General features: G+C 44.6%; 1 protein-coding gene across 9 annotated transcripts in view; it reads left to right on the top strand.

Annotated features, from left to right (window-relative positions):
- The window catches only part of sh3gl2a (SH3 domain containing GRB2 like 2a, endophilin A1), a 60,685-nt gene extending 42,349 nt beyond the window's left edge, over window positions 1–18,336 (top strand). Inside the window, exons 3-13 of one of the 9 annotated variants that reach the window (XM_064926560.1) lie at window positions 1,002–1,074; window positions 1,343–1,486; window positions 2,148–2,281; window positions 8,554–8,712; window positions 12,437–12,540; window positions 13,027–13,139; window positions 13,517–13,531; window positions 13,739–13,750; window positions 13,985–13,996; window positions 14,904–14,915; window positions 15,288–18,336. In XM_064926560.1, the coding sequence (XP_064782632.1) occupies window positions 1,002–1,074; window positions 1,343–1,486; window positions 2,148–2,281; window positions 8,554–8,712; window positions 12,437–12,540; window positions 13,027–13,139; window positions 13,517–13,531; window positions 13,739–13,750; window positions 13,985–13,996; window positions 14,904–14,915; window positions 15,288–15,481 (972 nt within the window). In that variant the 3' untranslated portion in view covers window positions 15,482–18,336. The other 8 variants (XR_010450594.1, XR_010450593.1, XM_064926561.1 and 5 more) reach the window with 8 other exon arrangements.
- Window positions 18,337–18,731: the final 395 nt, after the last annotated feature.

Raw genomic sequence — 18,731 nt, 5'->3', positions numbered from 1 at the left:
TGTTCTGTCCAGGCATGTTGTCTCTCCCTCCACCTCCACACTAGAGTAGATGTTCTGTCCAGGCATGTTGTCTCTCCCTCCAAGAGTAAAGTCCCTTCATGTTCTGTCCAGGCATGTTGTCTCTCCCTCCACCTCCACACTACAGAGTAAAGCCCCTTCATGTTCTGTCCAGGCATGTTGTCTCTCCCTCCACACTACAGAGTAAAGCCCCTTCATGTTCTGTCCAGGCATGTTGTCTCCCTTCCATGTTCTGTGTCCAGGCATGTTGTCTCTCCCTCCACCTCCACACACAGAGTACAGCCCCTTCATGTTCTGTCCAGGCATGTTGTCTCTCCCTTCCACACTGAGTAAAGCCCTTCATGTTCTGTCCAGGCATGTAGTCTCTCCCTCCACCTCCACACTACAGAGTAAAGCCCCTTCATGTTCTGTCCAGGCATGTTGTCTCTCCCTCCACACTACAGAGTAAAGCCCCTTCATGTTCTGTCCAGGCATGTTGTCTCTCCCTCCACCTCCACACTACAGAGTAAAGCCCCTTCATGTTCTGTCCAGGCATGTTGTCTCTCCCTCCACCTCCACACTACAGAGTAAAGCCCCTTCATGTTCTGTCCAGGCATGTTGTCTCTCCCTCCACACTACAGAGTAAAGCCCCTTCATGTTCTGTCCAGGCATGTAGTCTCTCCCTCCACCTCCACACTACAGAGTAAAGCCCCTTCATGTTCTGTCCAGGCGTGTTATCTCTCGCTCCACACTACAGGAACCAAAGCCTTCCTCCTCCTTCTGTGTTTTCTCTCATTCTCTCCATCTTTTCTCCTTCTTCTCTCTTCCTCCCCTACACCCCAGCTCTCTCTTCTGTCTTTCTGCCTCAATCTCCTGCTTCTCTCTCCTCCTCCCTCACCTCTATCTCTCTTTTCTGTCTTAATCTCTTTCTTCTCTCTTACCCCTGTCTCTGTCATAATCTCTCTCTCCTTTTTTAAATATATCTCTCTCTGTGTGGGTTGTAGAAGGTGGACACCACCAGTAGGGCGGTGATGGACATTATGACCAAGACCACTGAGTATCTGCAGCCCAACCCAGGTGAGAGACACATGCCATGGCTGGTCTCAAATGGCACCCTATCCCCTATAGAGTGCACTACATTTGACCTGAGCCCTATGGACCCTGCTGAAAATAAATGCACCGTGTTTTGGTCAACCCTTTTTGATAGATTTTTATTTAATTGAATAAATGATACGCATGACAATACACCATAATCAAGCACATGTTTAAAAAGTAAACTTGTACGGCAAGTTTGATTTGATTTAATTGATTGAGTGATTCATGAATGAATTGTTTGCGTGTACAGCCTCCAGAGCCAAGATGACCATGATCAACTCCATGTCTAAGATGCGTGGCCAGGAGAAGGGTCTGGGCTACATCCAGACCGAGACCGTCCTGGGAGAGTCCATGCAGAAGTTTGGCAGGGAGCTCGGGGAAGAGTCCAACTTTGGTAAGTCACTATGGCCGTGTCAGAATATCCATACTTGCCTTCTAAATATTCTAAATAGTAGGTTTTTGGGTATACGGAAATATAACGTTGTATAGGATGTAACATTTCTAAAATGTTGTATGTTTTAAATGCCAGGATGTTATACTCATGTAGTCTTTTCATCAAGTAGAATTCGCTGCACACTATTGAAGAGAATCATCTTTTTGCACTTGTTTGAACATGTTTGACAACAGCTCATAATCAGAATAGGGGACTCGCTCTACAAAAATGTACGAATGACGGGGAACAAATGCGATTGCGCATTTGATGATGCCTTCTCAGTATGGATGAGTACTATGTTGAAATGATAATGGTTGCTTACTGCGTACCTTTCTACTAAACAGTATGTTCTAAACAGTATGTAGTACTATTAGTACCCAGTATGTAGTTTTAGTTAGTAGTAGGCAAGACCGATTTCGATCACCGCCATTGTCTATTTATAATGGTGCTGATTGCTAGACTTCCCCCAGATTTGTCTGTGCGGCCTTGCCGACTCATAAGCCCAAACAAACAACGGAGCGGGCTAGCTTAGCGCTCATAAACAACATTGATGTGCAAACTCCTCAACTTGTCTGAAGGAGATGGAGGAGTACATGTTATATTATGCCCCTGTGTGTTCCAGGCCTGGCTCTGATTGATGCTGGGGAGTCCATGCGTGAGCTGGGGGAGGTGAAGGACGCTCTAGACATGGAGGTCAAGCAGAACTTCCTGGACCCGCTGCAGACCCTCCACGACAAAGACCTCAAGGAGATTGCGGTGAGACTGGATTTATTAATTTTATTTGATATTTTATGCAACATTGAGACCCAGACTGGGGGAAAGTAAGGCTGTCTGGTAATACAACATGCCCAGAAACTATAGGCTACTACACCACTATTTAACATTGCTGCATGTCAGCAGCGAATTGACTGGAAACCGGGTGGTTTATCCTCCAAATTGCTTTGTGGTTTGAGGAGAACACTTACTTACATTTTGTCAAGACGGAGATGAGTGGCCGAAACCGAGGTGCGCATGGGCAACAGTGGATTAATCAATTCAGGCTACAAGTGAAGGCCAAATGACAATGTCAGAATGTCTTTACAATACACACAGGTGTTTTTGTAACAGATGTCTCTTTCAATTCATCAAATTGCAGGTGCACAGAGCACTGTTGGGATTTGGACGAATGTGTGCAGGTAGGCTACAGGAGCGCCTTGGTTAAGTGATTCTTTGACAATCAGATGAAAACATCATGACTGGTTGTGTTTCTGCCACAATTAGAAGGCATATGTGGCATGTCCATAAGGCTGGGGAATCTAAGCTTTCCCTAAAGTACATTTGAAGTAGCTTCTTTTTCCTTTTTTTTTAACTAGATTGTTTGAAATCGCAGAGCCCACAGTCGAAGGGCCCGCAATTTGGGCAAATACCAAATAGATGATTGTTGAGTTGCGACTATCAGTGAGAAGAAGAGAGACCCAGCCAGGCATATCGCAATATTTAAAAATACAATTGCAGAAAAACTGTTTGGAAAGCAGATGGCTATTGCTGTAAAGAGATGACAATGAAAATACTCACCTGTCTTTTAGTTATCAAAATTCCTAACTTAATTGAGTGAACAGTAGCGAGAACATCAGCCACATCCCTGGTGAATGTGCATATTCACAGTCTTTGTCATTAGGTCAGTACCACTTTTTTGTTGTTTTTGGACAAACATTTCCGCCTTCAGGTTGTATTTGTGTCTCCCCTTCCCATAGGCCGATTAGATGGATCAGACAACATCGTTTTTATTGATATGTTTGTCAGTGTCAGCAGAGTAGGCTACCCTGCAATTTTTGTAGTATAGGTGTCTCGTACCGGTAAGAAATTAAGTCTACTTTCACCCCTGGACCCAGGTCTCTTTTTTGAGTGAGTACTGCATTGAAAAAAAGCCCTACATACAAAATACAAGGATAACAAGAACAGTGCACTCGCATGACATCACAAGACAGACATAATAACAAAACTGCAAAACAGACTTAAAACACAATAACAGCATAGCAAGCAGACACAACACCATAGTAACAACACGGCAAGCTAGACACACCACCATAGTAACAACACGGCAAGCTAGACACAACACCATAGTAACAACACGGCAAGCTAGACACAACACCATAGTAACAACACGGCAAGCTAGACACAACACCATAGTAACAACACGGCAAGCTAGACACACCACCCTAATAACAACACGGCAAGCTAGACACACCACCATAGTAACAACACGGCAAGCTAGACACACCACCCTAATAACAACACAGCAAGCTAGACACAACACCATAGTAACAACACGGCAAGCTAGACACACCACCAATAAACAACACGGCAAGCTAGACACAACACCATAGTAACAACACGGCAAGCTAGACACAACACCATAGTAACAACACGGCAAGCTAGACACAACACCATAGTAACAACACGGCAAGCTAGACACACCACCCTAATAACAACACGGCAAGCTAGACACAACACCATAGTAACAACACGGCAAGCTAGACACACCACCCTAATAACAACACGGCAAGCTAGACACAACACCATAGTAACAACACGGCAAGCTAGACACAACACCATAGTAACAACACGGCAAGCTAGACACAACACCATAGTAACAACACGGCAAGCTAGACACACCACCCTAATAACAACACGGCAAGCTAGACACAACACCATAGTAACAACACGGCAAGCTAGACACACCACCCTAATAACAACACGGCAAGCTAGACACAACACCATAGTAACAACACGGCAAGCTAGACACACCACCCTAATAACAACACGGCAAGCTAGACACACCACCATAGTAACAACACGCTAGACACACCACCATAGTAACAACACGGCAAGCTAGACACACCACCATAGTAACAACACGGCAAGCTAGACACACCACCATAGTAACAACATGGTAAGCTAGACACACCACCCTAATAACAACACGGCAAGCTAGACACACCACCATAGTAACAACACGGCAAGCTAGACACACCACCATAGTAACAACACGGCAAGCTAGACACAACACCATAGTAACAACACGGCAAGCTAGACACACCACCCTAATAACAACACGGCAAGCTAGACACACCACCATAGTAACAACACGGCAAGCTAGACACAACACCATAGTAACAACACGGCAAGCTAGACACAACACCATAGTAACAACACGGCAAGCTAGACACAACACCATAGTAACAACACGGCAAGCTAGACACACCACCATAGTAACAACACGACAAGCTAGACACACCACCTAATAACAACACGGCAAGCTAGACACACCACCATAGTAACAACACGGCAAGCTAGACACACCACCATAATAACAACACGGCAAGCTAGACACAACACCATAGTAACAACACGGCAAGCTAGACACACCACCCTAATAACAACACGGCAAGCTAACACAACACCATAGTAACAACACGGCAAGCTAGACACACCACCATAGTAACAACACGGCAAGCTAGACACACACCATAGTAACAACACGGCAAGCTAGACACACCACCCTAATAACAACACGGCAAGCTAGACACACCACCATAGTAACAACACGGCAAGCTAGACACACCACCATAGTAACAACACGGCAAGCTAGACACACCACCCTAATAACAACACGGCAAGCTAGACACAACACCATAGTAACAACACGAAGCTAGACACACACCATAGTAACAACACGGCAAGCTAGACACACCACCATAGTAACAACACGGCAAGCTAGACACACCACCATAGTAACAACACGGCAAGCTAGACACACACCAATAACAACACGGCAAGCTAGACACAACACCATAGTAACAACACGGCAAGCTAGACACACACCATAATAACAACACGGCAAGCTAGACACAACACCAATAACAACACAGCAAGCTACACACCATAGTAACAACACGGCAAGCTAGACACAACACCATAGTAACAACACGGCAAGCTAGACACAACACCATAGTAACAACACGGCAAGCTAGACACAACACCATAGTAACAACACGGCAAGCTAGACACACCACCTTAATAACAACACGGCAAGCTAGACACAACACCATAGTAACAACACGGCAAGCTAGACACAACACCATAGTAACAACACGGCAAGCTAGACACAACACCATAGTAACAACACGGCAAGCTAGACACACCACCCTAATAACAACACGGCAAGCTAGACACACCACCCTAATAACAAAACGGCAAGCTAGACACCACCGTAATAACAACATGGCAAGCTAGACATAACATGGTAAGCTAGACCGATGTACCGTTAATTGTCTATGTCCTTAATGAGACACATTGAAAGTCATTGCATACATTACAACATACAACTCAAATCCTAGTCACGTTGAAAGCAGACCAGGAAAATGTTAATTTAAAAAATGTAACGTTAATGCCAACGTTGCACCTTTTATATGCACATAAATAAGTGGAGTAACAATCACTTCATCTAGACATTGACATCAGTTGGATACCTCCTAATGCTCAGTCAATGTTTACTGCCCTGGAGGGAGAAGCAGCATGTTTACTCTCTCGTTGGAGTTGCCCAATACAATTACATCCGTCTCCCTGCCAGACCACAGAATCAATACTCAGCTGGTAAAGTTTACATTCTCGGAGAGCTTCATTTAGACTTTTTTGTTCTAAGGGCAGAGGGGAAATCAACTCTGGCATACTAAAAGTTTATAATTAACTCTGAATAATCATATGCCTGAAGGTGTCTGATACAGGTAAGCATTGGTGATGGCACCACCTTCAGATTATTTTGGAAAATCTGACCACGACTCAATTTTGTTGCTCCCAGCCTATAGACAGAAACTAAAACAAGAAGCTCCCTCGATCAGATCTTTTCAACGCTGGTCCGACCAATATGATTCCACACTTCAAGATTGCGTCGGTCACGTGGATTGGGACATGTTCCGCATTGCTTCAAACAACAACATTGACGAATACGCTGATTCGCTGAACGAGTTCATTAGAAAGTGCATCGACGATGTCGTACCCAAAGCAACTATTAAAACATTCACAAACCAGAAACCATGGATTGATGGCAATATTCGCGCGAAACTGAAAACGCGAACCACTGCTTTTAATCAGGGCAAGGTGACCGGAAACATGACCGAATACAAACAGTGTAGCTATTCCTTACGGAAGGCAATCAAACAAGCTAAGCGTCAGTATAGAGACAAAGTGGAGTCGCAATTCAACGGCTCAGACACAAGGTATGTGGCAGGGTCTACAGTCAATCACAGATTACAAAAATAAAACCAGCCCCGTCGCAGACCAGGATGTCTTGCTCCCAGACAGACTAAACAACTTCTTTGCTCGCTTTGAGGACAATACAGTGCCACTGACACGGACCGCTACCAAAACCGGCGGACTGTCCTTCACTGCAGTCGACGTGAGTAAAACATTTAAACGTGTTAAACCTCGCAAGTCTGCAGGCTCAGACGGCATCCCCAGCCGCGTTCTCAGAGCATGCGCAGACCAGCTGGCTGGTATGTTTACGGACATATTCAATCAATCCTTATCCCAGTCTGCTGTTCCCACATGCTTCAAGAGGGCCACCATTGTTCCTGTTCCCAAGAAAGCTAAGGTAACTGAGCTGAACAACTACCGCCCCGTAGCACTCACTTCCGTCATAATGAAGTGCTTTGAGAGACTAGTCAAGGACCATATCACCTCCACCCTACCTGACATCCTAGACCCACTCCAATTTGCTTACCACCCCAATAGGTCCACAGACAACGCAATCGCAACCACACTGCCCTAACCCATCTGGACAAGAAGAATACCTATGTGAGAATGCTGTTCATCGACTACAGCTCAGCATTCAACACCGTAGTACCCTCCAAACTCGTCATCAAGCTCGAGACCCTGGGTCCCGACCCCGCCCTGTGCAACTGGGTACTGGACTTCCTGACGGGCCTCCCCCAGGTAGTGAGGGTAGGTAACAACATCTCCACCCCGCTGATCCTCAACACTGGGGCCCCACAAGGGTGCGCTCTGAGCCCTCTCCTGTACTCCCTGTTCACCCACGACTGCGTGACCATGCACGCCTCCAACTAAATCATCAAGTTTGCAGATGATACTACAGTGGTAGGCTTGATTACCAACAACGACGTGACAGCCTACAGGGAGGAGGTGAGGGCCCTCTGAGTGTGGTGTCAGGAAAATAACCTCACACTCAATGTCAACTAAACAAAGGAGATGATTGTGGACTTCAGGAAACACCCCCCCCCCCCCCCCATCCACATCGACGGGACAGGAGTGGAGAGGGTAGTAAGTTTTAAGTTCCTCTGCGTACACATCATGGACAGACTGAATTGGTCCACTCACACAGACAGCGTGGTGAAGAAGGTGCAACAGCGCCTCTTCAACCTCAGGAGGCTGAAGAAATTCGGCTTGTCACCAAAAGCACTCACAAACTTTTACAGATGCACAATGTATCACTAGCCACTTTAAACAATGGCCCTTTTATATGTTTACATAGCCTATATTACTCATCTCATATGTATATACTGTACTCGATACCATCTACTGCATCTTGCCTATGCCGTTCTGTACCATCACTCATTCATATATTTTTATGTACATATTCTTCATTCCTTTACACTTAGGTGTATAAGGTAGTTGTTGTGAAATTGTTAAGTTAGATTACTCGTTGGTTATTACTGCATTGTCGGAACTCGAAGCACAAGCATTTCACTACACTCGCATTAACATCTGCTAACCATGTGTATGTGACAAATAAAATTTGATCTGATGTGGCCGGGAGCTCCGGTCATGTTGCTGGCATATGCCTGTCCAATCTGAGGTCAGGGGTTGTTTCAGGACTGGGCCATGAGTTGAACTGGGCCAAGCTGAGCTGGACCAGCACAGTACAGTTTGGGTTGGTACGAAAAGGATGAAGTTGTCTAACCATTTGGAGTGATCCCTGTCTAACCTGTCACTCTTATCACCCTTTCTTCCTTCCTCTCCTCTCCTCGCAGCATCACCTGAAGAAACTGGAAGGCCGCCGTCTGGACTTCGACTACAAGAAGAAGCGTCAGGGCAAGGTGACGGACGACGAGATCAAACAGGCTCTGGAGAAGTTTGACGATACCAAGGAGATCGCTGAGCTCAGCATGTTCAACCTGTTGGAGAGTGATGTAAGGAATATGTTTCTACCGTTACTCCTACTACAGCAGGTAATAGTAGCAGCAGTGGTAGTAGCAGCAGGTAGTAGTAGCAGCAGTGGTAGTAGCAGCAGTGGTAGTAGCAGCAGGGTAGTAGCAGCAGTGGTAGTAGCAGCAGTGGTAGTAGCAGCAGGTGGTAGTAGCAGCAGTGGTAGTAGCAGCAGTGGTAGTAGCAGCAGTGGTAGAAGCAGCAGTGGTAGTAGCAGCAGTGGTAGTAGCAGCAGTGGTAGTAGCAGCAGTGGTAGAAGCAGCAGTGGTAGTAGCAGCAGTGGTAGTAGCAGCAGTGGTAGTAGCAGCAGTGGTAGTAGCAGCAGGTAATAGTAGCAGCAGTGGTAGTAGCAGCAGGTAATAGTAGCAGCAGTGGTAGTAGCAGCAGTGGTAGTAGCAGCAGGTAATAGTAGCAGCAGTGGTAGTAGCAGCAGGTAATAGTAGCAGCAGTGGTAGTAGCAGCAGGTGGTAGTAGCAGCGGGTAATAGTAGTAGCAGTGGTGGTAGTAGCAGCAATAGTAATAATAGTAGCAGCAGTGGTAGTAGCAGCAGGTAATAGTAGTAGCAGCAGCGGTAATAGTAGCAGCAGGGTAATAGCGTGGTAGTAGCAGCAGTGGTAGTAGCAGCAGTGGTAATAGTAGTAGCAGCAGTGGTAGTAGCAGCAGGTAATAGTAGCAGCAGTGGTAGTGGTGGTAGTAGTAGTAGCAGCAGGTGGTAGTAGCGGGTAGTAGTAGCAGTAGTAGTAGTAGTAGTAGCAGCAGTGGTAGTAGCAGCAGGTAATAGTAGCAGCGGCAGGGTAATAGCAGCAAGCAGCAGGTAATGGTAGCGGCGGGTAATAGTAGTAGCAGTGTAATGTAGCAGCAGGTAATGGTAGTAGCAGCAGGTAATAGTAGCAGCAGGTGGTAGTAGCAGCAGGTAATAGTAGCAGCAGGTAAGCAGCAGGTAATAGTAGCAGCAGTGGTAGTAGCAGCAGCGGGTAATAGTAGCAGCAGGGTAATAGCAGCGGGTAATAGTAGCAGGTAGTAGCAGCGGTAATAGTAGCAGCAGGTAATAGTAGCAGCAGCAGGTAATAGTAGCAGCAGTGGTAGTAGCAGCAGGTAATGTAGCAGGTAGTAGTAGCAGGTAATAGTAGTAGTAGCAGTGGTAGTAGCAGCAGGGTAGTAGTAGTAGCAGTGGTAGTTAATAGTAGCAGCAGGTAATAGTAGCAGCAGTGGTTGTAGCAGCGGGTAATAGTAGCAGCAGTGGTAGTAGCAGCAGTGGTAATAGCAGCGGGTAATAGGTAGCAGCGGGTAATAGTAGCAGCAGTGGTAGTAGCAGTGGTAGTAATAGTAGTAGTAGTAGTAGCAGTGGTAGAAGCAGCAGTGGTAGTAGCAGCAGTGATAGTAGCAGCAGTGGTAGTAGCAGCAGGTAATAGTAGTAGCAGCAGTGGTTGTAGCAGCAGGTAATAGTAGTAGCAGCAGTGGTTGTAGCAGCAGGTAATAGTAGTAGCAGCAGTGGTAGTAGCAGCAGGTAATAGTAGCAGCAGCAGGTAGTAGTAGTAGTAGCAGCAGCAGGTAATAGCAGCAGGTAGTAGTAGTAGTAGTAGCAGCAGGTTATAGTAGCAGCAGGTAGTAGTAGCAGATAATAGTAGCAGCAGTGGTAGTAGCAGCAGCAGGTAATAGTAGCAGCAGGTAATAGTAGCTGCAGGTAATAGTAGCTGCAGGTAATAGTAATAGTAGCAGGTAATAGTAGCAGCAGTGGTAATAGTAGCAGCGGGTAATAGTAGCAGCAGGTAATAGTAGCAGCAGTGGTATTAGCAGCAGCAGTGGTATTAGCAGCAGGTAATAGTAGCAGTAGCAGGTAGTAGTAGTAGTAGTAGCAGCAGTGGTAGTAGCAGCAGGTAGTAGTAGCAGCAGGTAGTAGTAGCAGCAGGTAGTAGTAGTAGCAGCAGGTAATAGTAGCAGCAGTGGTAGTAGCAGCAGGTAATAGTAGCAGCAGTGGTATTAGCAGCAGGTAATAGTAGTAATAGTAGTAATAGTAGCAATAGTAGCAGCGGTAATAGTAGCAGCAGGTAATAGCAGCAGCAGTGGTATTAGCAGCAGGTAATAGTAGCAGTAGCAGGTAGTAGTAGTAGTAGTAGTAGCAGCAGTGGTAGTAGCAGCAGGTAATAGTAGCAGCAGGTAGTAGTAGCAGCAGGTAATAGTAGCAGCAGCGGGTAGTAGCAGCAGGTAATAGTAGCAGCAGTGGTAGTAGCAGCAGGTAATAGTAGCAGCAGTGGTAGTAGCAGCAGGTAATAGTAGTAGCAGCAGGTAATAGTAGTAGCAGCAGGTAATAGTAGCAGCAGTGGTAGTAGCAGCAGGTAATAGTAGCAGCAGGTAGTAGTAGCAGCAGGTAGTAGTAGCAGCAGGTAGTAGTAGCAGCAGGTAGTAGTAGCAGCAGCAGGTAATAGCAGCAGCAGGTAGTAGTAGTAGCAGCAGCAGGTAATAGTAGCAGCAGGTAATAGTAGCAGCAGGTAATAGTAGCAGCAGTGGTAGTAGCAGCAGTGGTAGTAGCAGCAGGTAATAGTAGCAGCAGCAGGTAGTAGTAGCAGCAGCAGGTAATAGTAGTAGCAGCAGCAGGTAATAGCAGCAGCAGGTAATAGCAGCAGCAGGTAATAGTAGCAGCAGGTAATAGTAGCAGCAGGTAATAGTAGCAGCAGTGGTAGTAGCAGCAGTGGTAGTAGCAGCAGTGGTAGTAGTAGTCATCATGTCTTTATACTGCATCTTCTGTCCATCACTGAGCACATGTTCAATGATGTTCAATAGTTTTATTTTTTCTCAGCAAACTGTGTCTCTCTTCTCTAGTCTCTGTCCTCTTCTCTCTCTCCCAGTCTCTAGTCCAAGTCACCTCCCCCTCTGGCCAGCTGCAACCACGGCAACAGAGGGGGTCATGATTCAAAGCTCGTGTTCTACCTCTGTCAGTGGAAGAGCATCACAGGCTGACTTTGACTCACTGTGTATTGTCTGCATGTAATGTTGGACTGGAGGTTCTCATCAAGGCAGTATCAGGGAACCTAGAGCCTCAGATATCAGATGAACATGACTTCTATAGAGATATAAATAATTATAATAACAGTTGAGCTCTATGTTCTATAATGGCTCCTCCACCCATCTATCGATCCATCCAGTCTTTCTTGACCTTGTGTTGTCATATCAAAGTGTCTGTACGTTAACCAGTTGTCCCGAACCGACGAGTAGCCCGTAACAAAAAGGGAGAGAACATGGAGATCAAGGAATAGCAAAAATATGTTGATGAACTAAAGTAAACTAAACAAGTAACAATGGTGTGTGTAGTCAGTAGTGTGAGTGTGGTTGTGTGCATAAATGTGATAATGAGGGGTGTTGAAAGGTGCCAAAGCAAACAAACAAAACAGCCACAAAAATAGCACACCCAACAGTGTGTCTGCATGGGGAGAGTCTCCCCAATGAATGTGGGAAAGGTGTATTTATCCCAGGACACACCGGAGCCCACCGACATCCTAATAAGGAAAACAAGAGCAAAGAGAGAGAATTCGGCAGACCGAGTGGGAGGGTCGTCACACAGTAAGGTGTTCTGTGTTGACCTCGCAGTATCACACTGTAGTTTCTGTATGTTCGCCAGACCAGTGAGTCCGGATGTATACGGTAGGACTTGGGCCACGCCGCCCATATGTAACAGTCGTCCCGTTGGGCCTTTTGTGTTTGCGTCAGCAGATTGAACAGGTGAGCCAGCTAGCCGCGCTGGTCCAAGCCCAGGTGGAGTACCATCGTCAGTGTGCTGAGATCCTCACCCAGCTGCAGTCCAAGATGGAGGACCGGTCAGTATTTATAATAATATATATATCATTATATATCATTATAATCTGTGTCCCCATGACCGGTCAGTACCGGCTGGAGGTACGGAGGATTTTTGCGAAATTACTGAAATTTACCCAAAGTTCACAGGTTTTTTATTTTGAAAACCTGGTTGGAGAAAAACCTGGGAATGTTGAGAAAGTTTCCGTAATTTTCGCAACCCTAGTAGAGAGTACGGGGGCGATACCATACCATGCCAATCGTCTTCGGATCAAGAATTGAAACCGCCTGATTATACCTTTCCTGAATTCTCTGAATTCGTCAGAAGTGAGATGGAATTGATCCCAATAACCCTTGACCCCAAACCTTAGGTATGCCGCAGAAATAGAATGAATAGATTCTATTAATTCTTTCAACGAGCGATGCGGCAGGGGGTGGGGGAGGGTGGGGGATTGGGATCAGCACCCTCTTCACTATATGGGCTTGTTTCTGCAATGTATTATCCATAGGATAAGGGATTCCTCCAACAAGCCCAAGAAAGAGTTCATACCTAAGCCGCGTCAGTCCTTGGACCTCTCTAGTGAAAACCACAATGGAGCCATCCAAGGATCCAGGTCCCCAGGTGAGACTCTCCACTCCTACCATGAACCCCGACATCTCTCTCTCTCTCTACATCACTAGGTGTTATGAAATGTAATGTTATGTAGTATTTTAAACTGTATGTAACTGTCTTATGTTGCTGGACCCCAGGAAGAGTAGCTGCTGCCTTGGCAGAAACTAATGGGGGATCCATAATAAATACAATCCATCCCTCTCTCTCTCCATCACTATCAATGTCTCTCTCTTCTCTCTCTTTTCCTTATGTCTATTTCTGTCTCTCTGTCTGTCTTCCCATCGTCTATCTATCTTCCCGTCTCTACGTTCATCCACTTATCAGGCAAATGGAAATGTATACCTGTCTACTCTTTCTTCTCTTTTCCTTTCTGTTATTCCATCCAGCAACAAGGTCTCCAGGTGAGCTAAGTCATCTGTCTGTCCATCTATCTGGCTGGCTGGCTGATCATCATATCTTCATATCTCTTCATTTCTCAATCTCGTCATCTCTCCATAGTTTCATTTCTCCATCTCTCCATCCATCCACTTCCAAATGCTATAAATCACAAATGTATTTGTTCTACCTGTGTGGCTTGCTTTGGGTTTGGATTTCTCTCCTCTTTGCAGCAAGGTCTCCAGGTAAACCAAGAGTGAACCCTAGAGAGGGACCATAATATTACTCTGTCTATTTCTATCACTGTCTTTCTATCTATCTGTCCGTCCGTCTCCGTCCATCTGTCTTGTGATTGTCCATCTGTTCACTGCCATAACCCACCCATCCATCCATTTATACAACTATGTCAATTGCAGTTAAACATAAATACCTCTTCTCTTTCTCCCACATTTGCTCTCTCTCTTTCTTCCTCTTTGCAGCAAGGTCTCCAGGTGAGCCTAGAGTGAATTCTGGAGAGATACGACAGAATATCTCTACTTTATCACTCTGTCTGTGTGTCCATATGAACGGTCTGTCTCTTGCTCTTTCTTGGACTGTCTTTCTGGCTCCAGTCTGTTTCCTGATTTCTCTCCTGTCTCTCTCTCTCTGTTTGTATTCCAAGGTTTTGTTGTCAGTATTCCGGTCTTTGTTTCTCTCTCTCTGCCTTTCTGTCTGTGCGTTTGTCTTTTCGATTTGTTTATCAATCAATCGACAACACAAAGCAACATTTGTACGTCTTTCTCTCCTCTGATTGGCCTTGTCTCCCTTTGTCTGTCTTTCTGTCTGTTAGTGTTGCACGATATACCGAAACTTCAATACTTTATCCATACTAGAACATGAAAAACGGTTCGATATTTGCATAGAAGTGGCCTCTTTAATAAAAATGTGCTCTCTCTTTAACCAGTAATGATGTCGTTCACCAGGCAAAACAACTAAGTCAAATTGATTGTATAATTGATCCATTAATGGATACATGGCTGTCTCTGAAAATTGTTAACTTAAAAAAGTTAGAATGTAATGATATTGAACTCAAAAGATGCCCAACAATTGAACAGATCAGTAGCTAAGTTTATCTGTTTGGATCAAGGTCCATTCTGTGGCTTTGGCTAATATGCCTTCTTTTTTTGCCATGGTATCATTTTGATATCAAGTATTGTGATGGTATTGAGTTTTCGTGATACAGTACTAAACCTGGTATCGTTGTCAAAATTCTGGTATCGTGACAACACTACTGTTCAATATGTCTATCAATCGATCACCTAAATACACATTAATTTTTATGCATTCCTCTCTTCTTTACCTTGTCTCCCCCTCCCTCTCTTTCTTCCTCCTCCATCTGCCTTCCATCCCCCCTTTCAGCAAGGTCTCCAGGTAAGCGCTTTACTCCAGAGATAATCTTATCTTTCTTTTACTATAGGAATAACCCTAACTTCTATTTAAGTCTAATTTTCGCTTAGTTGAATTAACTTCATTTTCGCTCATCCATTAATGTCGATTGGAGTCTAAGTGAAGATTTGACCTTGTGGAAGTTAGGATTCACCCCCATCTTTCTGTCTATACCATAGAACTCTCCAGCCATACATTATAACTCTGCTTTCTCTTCTCTTCTCTCCATCTATCCCTTTCCATCGGTCCACCGCTCAATCTCTCTCTCTCTCTTTCACACTCTCCCCATCCCTCCTCCTTTCTTTCTCTCTCTCTCACCATCTCTCCATCCATCGCACTCTCTCTCTCTCATTCCAGCTCCCCTAGACCAGCCATCCTGCAGGGCGCTGTATGACTTCGACCCCGAGAACGAGGGCGAGCTGGGCTTCAAGGAGGGGGACATTATCACTCTCACCAACAAGATCGACGACAACTGGTACGAGGGCATGATCCACGGCAGCTCTGGATTCTTCCCCGTCAACTACGTGGATATCCTGGTGCCCCTGCCCTAAAGTCGTTGCCAAGGCAACGGCGAATCAGCATCAGCAGTTTTCCCAGGCGACAAATCTTAATCCCTGCATCCCCAGCTCCCGCCACCCCCAAACATTCCCGGAAACCCTCCCTTTCACTCCGCTAAAAAGGAGATCTAACTACAATGAAGATATGACGACGAAATCGGCTGTGGCGAGATCAACAACAGCATGGTGTCACGCAAACGAGTGCTAATGAAACAGACTTTTGAAAAAAAAATACGAAAAATAAGCAATGATGCCGTTTTGAATGCCATCGTGGACATTTACCATCAAACCAATAAAATGCTATGGTTGTTTTTTCTTGTTTCCAAAAAGTGTTTCTCGGTTTTGTCCCAAGTTTTTTTTTTCCTTCAGGAGCTTCTGCAGTTCCTCAATCCTTGTCTTTCCTGGCTTCATCTAGGTTTACATTGGCTGTGTGTCTTTCAAAATGGCCGTTACTATCCTTCTCTGTACTGTGGAAACTTCTAGACTAGCATCATTTCATCATCGTCACATATTGTAGGCTACTATTTATGGGCGGTTATCTGGTCCGTTAGAACACGTTTAGGTCATGTTTCACACTTTGTTAGACACTGTAGTTCAGGCATGTTTTAGTGTTTTATCTTATCAGATTTACTTCTTCTAAGTACGTTCAAGCTAAATATATGTTTTTCCCGTTTTGAAAAGGGTAGCCTTCTGTTTGCATGCATGGATTGTTTCCTAGAGAGACCGAGTCCATTTCATGCTAAACAACAGATTTATGTTTATGACGGAGGGGATATCGTTTGATGTGTCTTTTCATACAGACCTAAACTGAGAGTGAGGTATGCAAGGATTCAGTGTGATTTAATCAAGGCACCATAGTTAGACCAAACTGGCCACCTATGCAGGAGGGTAGACCTACAGCAGGGCTGAGTGGTGTCATTGGCAGATCTACTCGCTTTTCTATCCGAGGGTGTAGTTCGTTTGCGATCTACATTGTTTTGTTGGCATTCTATATCACACAAGTCCTCTGTGTGATTTAGGTATGCCTCATGATTACATCTAGTGTATTTGAGTCAATGGTTATAAATTGGCGATGAATATTTACGGAAACAAAATACTAAATTGTGTAGTTCAATTGTTTTCTAAGTGGCGTATAAGCAAAAACTGGAACCGTTTCCATAATATGAAATAATGTTTAAAAAAATCTTCTCAGTGTGTATTTTACCAATGACGTGGAAATATTTGTGAAAATGGTTGCTGTATTGTGCTATTTCATATAGGAGTTTACCGCTTATCGGATTTAGCCTTATTTTCTTCAACCGTTGGCGAAGTTGTTTTCACTGTATCAGAATGTCCTTTAGTCAGATAAACAAATAACACTATATTGAAGACTATAAGTCATGGAATCTGACTAGCTTTAGCTGATCATGCTCACAGACAAATACTGTATTACGAGGCCAATGGAATACACAAGCAATGCTGTCTCAATCAGAAAAGGGAACATTTTATAAAAAGTGAACACGGCAGCATATTTAATTCAAGGATACTAACATCAATAACCAGATGCAAATTCACCTACCCCTCTTTGTATCTTACACTTTGTCTAAATGTTGTCAGGCAATCTAGGCAACTTCTCTCTGTCAGGAGTCTCGGTCTGAAATAACCCATTAATACGGTATGTGTTGCTCTTACTGGGCCATACTGTATTTCTGTTTACTGGAGGTTCTGGGGATCCTTAGTCCCTGTCCCTTGTCGATTGTCCTTCCCTTGTCATATCCCAGGAATGAATGGCCGCACATGTAACAATACACAATATAAGGTACCAAAGCAACAGACTGTTGCATATAACAATAAGCATCATTTGGTGGAAACAAGTGTGTATTAATATGCATGTGTGAGTTGGAAATGTGTTTTTACATATCCCACTCTCCCTGAAACGCCCTGGGAGAGTGGGGTCAGGGCCAGTCTACTAAAGCAATTGGATACTACTGTACACTCCAAATTCTGGCCTCTGGATCTATCTAGGTTTTCTCCAGCATTTTGAGGACTTCATTCTTAGTGGTTTTCCCTTCTGCAAATCCAATGTGAAACTGTATGTGTGTAACAGACAGGGCAATAAGTGTTTCACCCATTTATCATTGTAGTGTGACTGGGTGGGTGTGGTTTGGTTGGGCCGAGGTTGGTATGTGTTTTGTGAAGGGAGAAGGGGTTGTATGCGCCACAGGTGGTTTGGTCTACTGTGGTTTGTATCTATGAAGTGTACATTTTCTATTTTTTTCTGTCAGTATTATTTTTCCTTCATTGAAATCCTCCTGGATGTCTATTTGATAAAGGACCGATACAGTATAGCGCAATGATACTATTGATGAAGCTGAACCGACCGAAAACCCATCTATAGCGTTCTTTTTTTTTTAAAGGGAAGCGCAACTTGAAACGGTCTCGTTTGTTGGCAGAATAAGCAGATTCAGATTGGAACTGGCTGTGCGTTCAAGTGTTTTAAAAGGCTACATATTTCCTTCATTTTCTTTTCTCTATCTTTTTTAAAACAATTATCGTGTGTATCTTTGCCCTCAATGAGGACTGTACAGCTTTTCAGTGATTTGTTTTCACCGTGTGTGTGTGTAGTAGCGCATCTACGGTATCGTATTTTATTTTTGTAACTGTGATAAAGTATATGCATATATATACAGTATTATATAGAACTATTGTGATTCGAGGGATTGTTTGTGCTGCACACAATTGTCGTTTTTGGATTCTTTGTTTGTTTTGGTTTCATCCCTTGCACCGGATTACAAGACAATATGCTTGATGTTAAAAATGACTGAAATATCTCAATGTAATTTATTCAAATAAACAACAAGGTTAGAGTTGTTTGTTGTTGTTGTCTCTCTGTTGAGATGGAGAAGTTGGTCTGGAAGGAACGTCTCTTTCTATAGAAGATCTGAAGGATATTCTCCTCCAATGCGTTTTGAGAAGGCGGCAAGGAGAGAGGATCAATGTAAGAAAGACCTTGAGAAAGATCAATAACAATTGCAATCTCCACCAGTGCCGCCAGGTGGTGCGGTGATGGTCCAGTCCTGGGGAAAGCGTCAGGAAGAGGATATAGCTGTGGCCAAGGCCTCACACATACTTTAACAGCTGATTACCACTAGATGGTGCAGACAACCATCAAAATGATGCACAGATTTGACTTATGGCGTTATTGTGCGTGTGTGAGCGTAAAGAGTGGGTGGCGACATGGTGGAGTAAAGGCAGGGATGGGCAA

This window comes from Oncorhynchus masou, chromosome 20, assembly GCF_036934945.1.
Source record: "Oncorhynchus masou masou isolate Uvic2021 chromosome 20, UVic_Omas_1.1, whole genome shotgun sequence".
Lineage (NCBI taxonomy): Eukaryota > Metazoa > Chordata > Actinopteri > Salmoniformes > Salmonidae > Oncorhynchus > Oncorhynchus masou.
Note: the sequence above shows the minus strand (reverse complement) of the source record. Positions and strands in the feature narration are given on the sequence as shown.